This window comes from Trichechus manatus, unplaced genomic scaffold, assembly GCF_000243295.1.
Source record: "Trichechus manatus latirostris isolate Lorelei unplaced genomic scaffold, TriManLat1.0 scaffold00249, whole genome shotgun sequence".
Taxonomy (NCBI): Eukaryota; Metazoa; Chordata; class Mammalia; order Sirenia; family Trichechidae; genus Trichechus; species Trichechus manatus.
In genome coordinates, this window is record NW_004444185.1 from 1495151 (window position 1) to 1504518 (window position 9368).

At 55.3% G+C, this 9368-nt stretch overlaps 1 protein-coding gene across 1 annotated transcript; it reads left to right on the forward strand.

The window, feature by feature from the left end:
- The first annotated feature begins 334 nt into the window (after positions 1 to 334).
- NPPC (natriuretic peptide C) lies at positions 335 to 4861 on the forward strand. The gene is made up of 3 exons (XM_004389494.2): positions 335 to 424; positions 834 to 1138; positions 4642 to 4861. The coding sequence occupies exons 1-2, from the start codon at positions 335 to 337 to the stop codon at positions 1116 to 1118; spliced, it is 375 nt and encodes a 124-aa protein (XP_004389551.1). The 3' UTR covers positions 1119 to 1138; positions 4642 to 4861.
- The last annotated feature ends 4507 nt before the right edge of the window (positions 4862 to 9368 follow it).

Below are 9368 nucleotides of genomic sequence, written 5' to 3' on the forward strand. Positions count from 1 at the left end.
CCCCGCTCGCGCGAGTGCAGCCCGGAGCGAGCCCGCCGAGCCTGGGGTCCCTCGGGGCTGGGATAACGGTGGTGGCGGAGGGGGAGCCCCCGCGGCCTCCTCCTGGCCCAGGGGCCGCCGCGTGCACCGTGCCATTGGCCCGGGCGGCCGGGTGGGCGGGCGGATGACATCAGCGGCAGGTTGGATTATAAAGGCGGGAGCGCAGCTGCGGACTCAGAGCGCACCCAGCCGGCGCAGCACAGCACTGGGACCCGCGCCTTCCCGCAGCCCAGCCCGCGGCTCCGCGCTCGCCTGCCCTCCCGCCGCCTCATTCGCCCTCGACCCAGGGGGCACCATGCACCTCTCCCAGCTGCTGGCCTGCGCCCTGCTGCTCACGCTGCTCTCGCTCCGGCCCTCCCAAGCCAAACCCGGGGCGCCACCAAAGGTGAGTGCTGTCGCGGGGACGCGGGGCCTGCGCGGGGCAGGGGGGCCGGGAGGATGTGGCGCGCAGGGGGGAACAGAGAAGGCGACTCTGTTCCCCAAGCTGTGCGCTGTGAGAGCCAGGAGCCCTCGAAGCCCGGACTCAGGATGGACTTCCCCAGCCCCGGGAGACGTCAACAGAGGCGCAGCCCAGGACCCAGTGTAGCCAACGGGCGAAGGAGGGGAGGGCAGGGTGTCCCCGAAGGGTGGACAACCGCGGCCGCGTGGCAGGTGGATGAGGGACCGACCTGTCCGGCATCGCAAGTGACAAACTGCGCTGGCGGGTGCGTCTGGCCAGAGCATCAGGGGCCCGGCAAAGGCCCCAGCGCTGTCCCTGCGCGTCCCTTCACCTGCCGCCTCTTTTCCTCCGACAGGCGCCGCGCACCCCGCCGGGGGAGGAGGTGACCGAGACCCAGGCTTCGGGTGGCGGTCAGAAGAAGGGCGACAAGGCTCCCGGGGGCGCCAACCCCAAGAGTGACCGGTCGAGACTGCTCCGGGACATGCGCGTGGACACCAAGTCGCGAGCAGCGTGGGCTCGCCTTCAGCACGAGCACCCCAGCGCGCGCAAATACAAAGGAGGCAACAAGAAGGGCTTGTCCAAGGGCTGCTTCGGCCTGAAGCTGGACCGGATCGGCTCCATGAGCGGCCTGGGATGTTAGTGCAGCGACCCCTGGCGGCGGTGAGTACACCAGCCTGGCAGCCCTGCGCTCCGGACGCCCAGCGCCCCGGCCGCACGGCCAGACCCAAGCCTTATCCCCGCCCGCAGGCCCGGTCCCTTTGATCCTAGGGCAGTCCTTGCAGACCCCTCCCATGGTCACTAAGCTGTCTCTAGAGGGGAGCCAGGCCACCCGGAATGAGTGTGTGGATGCTCTCCTTTACCCTCAGCCCATTATCCCATTTTAGGGGTCAGGGAAGTGTGGCAAGGTCAGTAACGACAGCCTGGATGAGCTCACCTGGCTGCTTCTAGAGAGGCAGAGGCTTGATGGGGTGCTATCCACCTCCAGACCAGCAGCATCAGCCCCAATTTGTCAGTTGAGGGGTGGAGGGGAGATCATGAGTTTGTGGGAACAGAGGAAAAGGGGATACACACAAACCAGGAGTAAGTTTATCTGTCAGCCACGCTGTGCATGGTGCCCAGGGTAGCGGGCAGCCAAGTGGTCAGAACTGCTTCTGGGTCAGCTGTTCCTCAACCCTCAACTGGAAAATTTATCTTATGTAAATATTATAGCGGGAGAAATGCCTGCCCCCTCACAGTAGGCAGAATAGCCCCCGATGGCATTGACCAGGGAGCTCAGCTGGCCAGGACATTCTGATTCTTGTCCCATCTCTAAACCACGACTGCGGGCAGATTAGTCTGTCCAGGGTCCTGATGCTGCTGCAGCCGTGGTGACTTCAGGGTGAATCTCAGTGTCCTGACCCTATTTCAGGGCAAGCAAAGGAAAAAAGATGAAGATAAGTCTTTACTTTTGCCCTAGCTTCAAACTCAACATGTCCCACAGTGAGCTCTGAGCCAACCCTGGCCCCAATCACGCTTCTAGCCACCCTGTTTCTGGCATGGCCTCCTCACCCTCCGCCAGGGCTGGAAACCTCTGTGCTGCGTCAGCCGCTGCCGTGTGCCGCGTCCTGGCAATTGCTGCAAAGATACCCGTCTTCTCTCCTTCCCTCTTCTCCATTCCCACCACCCAGCAGTGCCCGCTGAATAATGCCCCACACTCCGACATCGACACTCAAGGGCTTCAGGGTCAAACCCCTGTTGGTTTCTAGCTTTGCCTCCTGCTGCCATTCCCTGTTTCATGCCCTGTCTGTCCCACTTCAGGACATGGGAGGCTGGTCTCTTCACGCATAAAGTCTTGTCCGTGTCCCCGCCTGCTTCTCCCCATGGGAAACGAGAGCACCCCTCTTTGAGCCTCTCCAGCAAATTGCCTTGGCCTTTTTTACAGAACCAAGGTCCCTGGGAGGTGCAAGCGGTTTGCACTCAACTACTATCTAAAGTTTGATGGTTCGAATCCACCCAGCGGTGCCATGGAAGAAAGGCCTGGCAATACCCTAGGGAGCAGTTCTACTCTGTAACAATAGGGTCACCGTGAGCAGGGTCCTAACTATGGACAGTGCCTAGGACAATTAGTGTTAAATTGCTGAATGATCTCTCACAGCTGGCGAGGGAAACTGTGATGCCAATGTAAACTGCTAATTGGCGCCCGCCTCAAGCAGTGCCCAGGGCATGCCTGCAACACCCGGGACACACACCCTCCCCCCACCCCACCACCAGTTAGGCCTCTGGCCATGAGTCAGAATCAATTTGATGCAACAGGTTTGGTTTGGCTTTGTTTTTTACAGCATGGAACACTTTTTCCCTGGAGGTGTAGTTGTTTCTGAACCTATTCACCTCCCATTACTGATTTGTGAGCAGCCTGAGAGCTAGAAGCTAGCCTACGGCGATCGAGGCCCCCGCAGCACCCCCAACAATGACCAGAGAAACCTGCCCCCCTCAGCTTTCAGGCGCTCCTCTCCATCTGCCCTAGATTTCAGCTGGTTCTCCTCCTCTCTTCCTGGCCCAGCTGTGTGCTTCTCCCCGATTCTGCAGGGGCTTCTGTCTGTGAGCTGGACGCGCGCCTTGCACAGGGAGCAGAATGGTCCCGGCACTCGGGGCCCAGCCCTCAGCAGCTGCCGTGGCGCCGTCTTTGCTCTTTCCTCTGCCGTCCAAAAACTGAGCAGATGGCGTCACAGGCCTCACATCTTCACCCCATGATTTAAGCACCAAGCCCAACTTTTGAATCGAAACAAAAGTTCAGTAACCTTCTATGGAGCAGTGCCTGTAATGCTCACCCTGCCCCCCACCCATAGGAGCCTTGTTCTTGAACTTGGCAGGCTGTGGGTGCCAGGTGATGGTCAAAGAGCTGGAGAGAGGGACCAAGTAGGGGTAATCCAGATCGCTAAGACTTCTTGATCCCTTTGACCAGTGGAGTTTGTCAACTTCCTGGAAGCTCTCCCTTTTAGCATAGATGAACCCCCCTTACCCTTCTCTACTCTACCTTCACCTCCTCCCATCCCCTCGGTGAGAGAGCAGAGCCTAGAGATGCCCAGGGTTTATCGTGGTGACCATTCCTCCACCCAGAGGCTGGCTTTGGCTCCAAGCAGCCACCCTAATGACTGTCGCTGATGGTTATAGGCCTTGGTTATAAACTGTTAATGACAGACACAGACATGGCTGGTACCTGAATGAACACCTTGTCCACAGGCCCCGGGAACATCGCAGACTTCTGTCATCTGTTGTAACAGACAGGGCAGCCAGAGAAGGGAGTGGAGGGGAGCTCACTAAACCCTTCAGGGTCCCTCTATGTTGCTGTCCTCGTGGAGGGCACCCACCATCTCAGAAGGGAGCACCCAGGGTCCCGCTAGCAGGGACTGGACACTGTTTAGCTTTCCTCAGTGCAAAGGGGATTGGTTCAGCCCTCATCAAATGGCTCTGCTAACCTCTGACCCCACCAAGCCCAGCATACCTGTTCGTTTCCCCTGCTTCTGAAGGGGACTCTGGGCCCAGGCCTGTCTGAAGCAAAGCCAGCTAGGGAAGGAAGTGCTGCTTACTAAGTGGTGGCTGTGGGCCAGACACTGCCGGATGCCCAATGTGTGGCCTCCCGTTGAATCTCAAAGGCTGCCCTGGGAGGTGGCTATTATCCCATTTTATTGACAGGAAGGTGATACTCAGAACTATCCAGGGCCAGGTAGGAAGCAAATGTCAGAGTCGGGATCCCAGCCCAGGTGTCCCAACTCCTCAGGTGTTTCTTCCCCTCCCTCCACCATCACTGAGACACATAAAACCAGCATCAGACTGAGGGTTTGCACTGTAGCAGGAAGGTGGGGAAAGGGGGCTTTCCATTCTCTTTCCCTCGTGTGTCTCACCGGGTGAGCGCCAAGGGTATGGTTAGATTGAGGGGGGTGGGCTGGCAGACGTGCTGGTGCCACTGTGCTTGGGGCAGGAAGTGCCCAGGGCACAAAGAAGGTGAGGGCCCTGGAAACCTCCTACAGGAAGGTCTTCGCCAGGTGGCTGCAGGGAAAAGGTGGAGGCACATTGACTCATGCTACTGCAGGAAGAGGGAAGAAGGTTCTAGAACTGCCCTGCAGGCTGGTCTTTCTCAGCTAAGGGGCCAGAACTGAGCTTCATGTGTCCCCTCTGTGTTTCAGGATTGGAAACTTGCTCCATTGTGATGAGGTCACCTTGGTCATCAGCTTCCCAGCATCTGGAAGCACCTCCAACGCAATGTGGCTTTTACATTTCTTTTTTTTTTTTCCCTTCCCCTGGTACTGGGAATACACAACACCAGCTGTTTTATGATTATTTTGGAGGGGCTGTGATTTTATTGTTTGTTTGTTTTTTTTAAACGAAAAATAAAAAGTTATATATATTATATACATGAAAACACACACCTACACCAACTTGATGACAAGGGACAGTTTTTAAGAGACTGACAAAACCAGCTGTAAAACATTGCTGTTTGTAAATTCATGTCATGCATAAATGTATTTATGTTGTAAAGCTATTTATATTGTTTATAAAGAGATATTTATAAAAATTTTATTTATGTAACTAAATGAAAGAAGTCAATCATTGTAATGTTTGTGTCCTAACTAGTTGAAAAATGTAAAAGGAAAAAAAAAAAAGTCCTTCCATGAACATCTTGAAAACTGTCTTTATTTACTCATTGCATTATTTTTTTAGGAATTAATCTGAGGAAGCGGGAGAATGCAAAGGCTTTGGCCTCTAAATAGCATCTAACAGCTGGTTCCCAATTCTGGATCGACATGTTTCAGGATCCCCTGGGGAGCTTGTTAAAAATGCAGATTTTCCCCCATGGCTGCTGAATCTGAGTCTCCTGGGATGGGACTGGCCGTATGGATTCGCCCCCACCTGAGTCTAACCAGCTTAGCCAGGTCAGGAAGCTCCGCTCAGAGCACCTGACATTTCTGCATCGGGTGCTGTGAATTAAGTAAAATTTAAATTCAGCTAACTTGTTAGCTACTGTTAAGGCAGCCCAACTCACAGCAACCCTGTCGTGCCCAACGAAATGAAACTACTGCCATCCCCAGGATCAGCTGTGGATCAGACTGTTGTGTTCCATGGCGCAGTCACTGGCTGATTTTGGGAAGTAGATCACCAGGCGTTTCTTCCTAGTCCGTCTTAGTCTGGAAGCTCTGCTGAAACCTGTTCAGCATCCTAGCAACACACAAGCGTCCGCTGACAGATGGTGGTGGCTGTGCGTGTGGTGCATTGGCCGGGATTGAACCTGAGTCTCCTTCATGGAAGGCGAGCATTCTACCACTGGCCCATCACGACCTCTCTAGTCCACCTTTTCTCTGTTATTAGGGAAAAGAAATAACTGAAAACTTTCCTCCTGTTTTGGGGACAGTCAGAAGGTTTCCATGTATCTTGCAGAATTGGCCAGGCTCCCTTACAGATCTTAGCAACCCCATTTCATCAACTTGCACACTGAAGCATAGGACAGGATAGCCTTTACCTCGTGGTAAATGTCACGGTCAGCCGGGACCTGACACGCAGGGCACCTTCTGCTCTCAGAGAGAGGAGAGGCTATTACCAGATTTCATATTTGTGTTGTGTGTTGTGCTTTGCCAGGGGGTGTGCGTTTTCCTTTCATTTGAAAGGTCTGACCATTGTAGCTCCTATGCATTGTGAGCCTCCAACGAGAAAATATAAATATTTAGAATCTCTCTTCCTGGAACCAACAGAAACTTAAATAATTCCCAGGTGATCTAGCTCCATCCTTCACACAGTGACATGTCTGTGCAGACATCCCTGTTATGTCCAGAGAAGCAGACAGGTGGGCACCGACCCGCTCAGAGGAATTGGGAGTAGTGGTGGTCTCATGGGGTCAGCAGGCCCGGCCTCATTCCAGAGGAAAAGCATTGCTGGGGAGGTGGCTGGTGGCCCCTGGTCTTTCTGTGAGCCCTGTGACCTTTGTTCCCGAGTGGCCCTCCAGCAGCAGGTTCTCAGGGAGGTGGGCAGCCAGCGGTGACCTTACCCAGTTGAGAAAACTGCTTTTAAAACAGGTTCCAGCTGGGGAAGGTTAGGGCCCTTCCTACCCTCTCAACTTCCACCCCTGCCCAGGGGACGTTTCCTGTGCTTCTCCCTGGGGACCAGCCGACTAGTCAGGGCATGGCTACCTTCCCTTGCCTCCCCTGTCTCTGTGGCTCAGGACTCAGCTTCCTGTATCAAGGAGGGCGAGGGGGGTCACAGCTCACTGTGCCATCTGCAGACCCTGTACAAGAGGGCATCAGGGGTGCTGCAGACAATAGGGAGATTGAGGGAGGCTGCAGTTACATTGCAGACTTTGCCGAGGGTCAGGCAGGTGGAACTTCCCAAAGCCCAGAGACAGCGGGCTATGAATTCTGGGATTGGGGAACCACCACTGAAGCTAAGGGGCTTCCCCTGCAGGCAGTCCTAGGGCTGCCCATAACCCAGGGCTGCTAAGGACCCTCTGCCAAGGACACAAGCTATCCTTCGAAGCAGCCCTCATCCACGGATTAGCCTCAAACAACCCGCACAAGCGTCAGGTGCCAACTTCAGCCCCTCCAGGCCCGGCCAGGATCAGCCCGCTGGCTGGGTGCTGCTGGACAACCAGTACCTCCCCTCACACTCCAGCCTGAGGTCCTTCAGCATGTCTTCCCGGCATGGGATTTCTGCTGGACCACCAGGAAGAGCTGGCCAATATCCAGTAGGTCACAGGAAATGTTTTGAAACCTCCACAGGTTACCCAGGTGGTATTATATTACCCAAGGTCTCTGCCCTGGCCTCCTCCCTCGCCACCAGCATGTTACTTCCGAAGCTGCCTCTGTGGCTCCTCTCCCCAAGGGGGACAACACCCAGGACTGCCTGGAGGGATGACCCGGGGTGGGGCTTGCTGGAGGCTGGTCTTCAGGGACAAGGCGGGCACACCGGGGTGCAGACAGGCCAAGAATTTCAGCTGCTAGGAAGTCTGCTGTTGCCCCAAGAAAGCCACTCCCTCTCCTGAACGGGGCAGTGACTGGGAGAGGCGGTGTGGGCAATGGGGGAGGTGTCGCTCAGTCTGCCTCCGGGGTACTGCTGCTGTTGACACGCAGAGGCCCTGGCTGGGCAGGACTCGGCTCCCAAACCCGCCTGGGGGAGAGGCCCGGCCTATCCAGCCCACGTGGGGGTTATTCAGAGGTGCCCCTCCCTGGCGCAGAGGCGGTGCACCTGCCGAGGGGATGACGGGGTGGGGGAGGTAGAGAGACACCCAGGCCAGTTGGTCCCACCCACTGCTCGCGAGGTGGGAGCCTGCTTTGATACCAGGACCCCGCAGGGTGGTCGGAGGTGCAGGGGGGGATCTGGGATGACCGGCAAGTTCAGGGGAGGGGAGACCAGACGAGACTAGCACTCAGGGACGGTGTCGATGTCTGGCAGGGTATCAGTTAGCTCAGACGGTCCCGTGAAGCGGCTTTCGTGAAGGGACTACTTGCGGCGGTATGGGCAGCTGAGAGGGAGACCCGGTGGAAAGCCAGTTTCACCCCGAGGGCTGGAGGAGGAAGGTGTGCCCTGAGTTGGATTGCTGCAGGGGTACATCGCCAAAGCAGGGGGAGTGAGGGAGAAATAACCCAGCTTCTCTCTCCTCTTCCCCCAGGCTCCTGTGGGGGCCTCCAACAGGCTAAATCCAACCCGAAGCCAGCCAGGGTGCCTGGGGGGCGCAGCCTGCAGGCGTTGGCGCCCAGGACAGGGGTAGGGGTAGGAAGCCAGGGAACCAACAGCGCACCAGGGCCTGGGTTTGAGGCGTGGGGTGAGGAATGAGGCTGGCAGCAGGGCTGAGGTCACCTGCCTGCAGGTGTTTGCTTGACTTGATTGTGGGAGATACAGGAATGTCTGGGTGGGGAGTGTGGGCACAGCGTGACCAGCAGCAGCTGTTCAGGGAATGGACTCATAGCTCTACTGGGCTCATCTGGTGGGCCTCTGGTGTCCCCTCAACTCCCCACGGGGTGTGCCAGTCAACAGTGTCCCCTCCCTGGAGGGCAGATGACCCTGATGCTCTGTATCCTATCCTGGTCCGGCCTCTGAACAGATGGCCCTTCCACAGGGAAGGGATAGGAACAGAAAGGCTGCCTAGCAAGACCCAGTCTGTTGGCCCAGTGCAGACTGGGCCATAAGGTGGCTGGCCTCACCCAACACTTCCCCACCCCATGGGTCCACTCTTTGTCCTTTTCTAGAATTTGAGTTTGTTCTCAGGTCCTGGATTCAGTTTCCCACCACACCAGTTATTTTTGTTAACTGCTTCCAGTGTGGTTTTTGAGTTTGCCACTGCGTTTTGCACTTCTTTCTAAGTTTTCTGTACCTCATTCTTCTCCCCTTTCATCTCTTCTTTTTATTTATTTATTTTTTTATTTTTTTATTTTATTGTACTTCAGGTGAAGGCTTACAGAACAAATAGTTTCTCATGAAACAGTAGTACACATATTGTTTTATGACATTGGTTAACAACCCCACAACGTGTCAATCCTCTAACTTCTCGACCTTTTTTTTTGGTGAAAATACACGTAGCCAAAGATACACCATTTCAAAAATTTCTACATGCACAGTTTAGTGACATTGACTACGCTCTTCCAATTGTGCTGCTATTCTCACTTAAGATGAAGGCTTACAGAACAAAATAGTTTCTCATTTAACAGTTACTACACATGTTGCCCTATAACAATGGTCAACAATCTCACGTCAACAATATCCTCACTCAACCTTGGGTTCCCTATCACCAGCTTCCTTGTCCGCTTCTGCCTTCTGGCCCTTGTCACTGGACTATTGTACCTCATTAGTCCCATTTGGTTTTACAGGGCTGTCCACTCCCAGGCTGAACGGTGAACCTCGGAGATAACTTCACCACTGAGCTAAAAGG

Bases quoted from the DNA above. Each gene is read 5' to 3' on its own strand.
- NPPC (XM_004389494.2), top strand. From the start codon at position 335: ATGCACCTCTCCCAGCTGCTGGCCTGCGCCCTGCTGCTCACGCTGCTC. The intron at 425-833 runs GTGAGTGCTGTC...TTCCTCCGACAG, and splicing joins AACCCGGGGCGCCACCAAAG to GCGCCGCGCACCCCGCCGGG.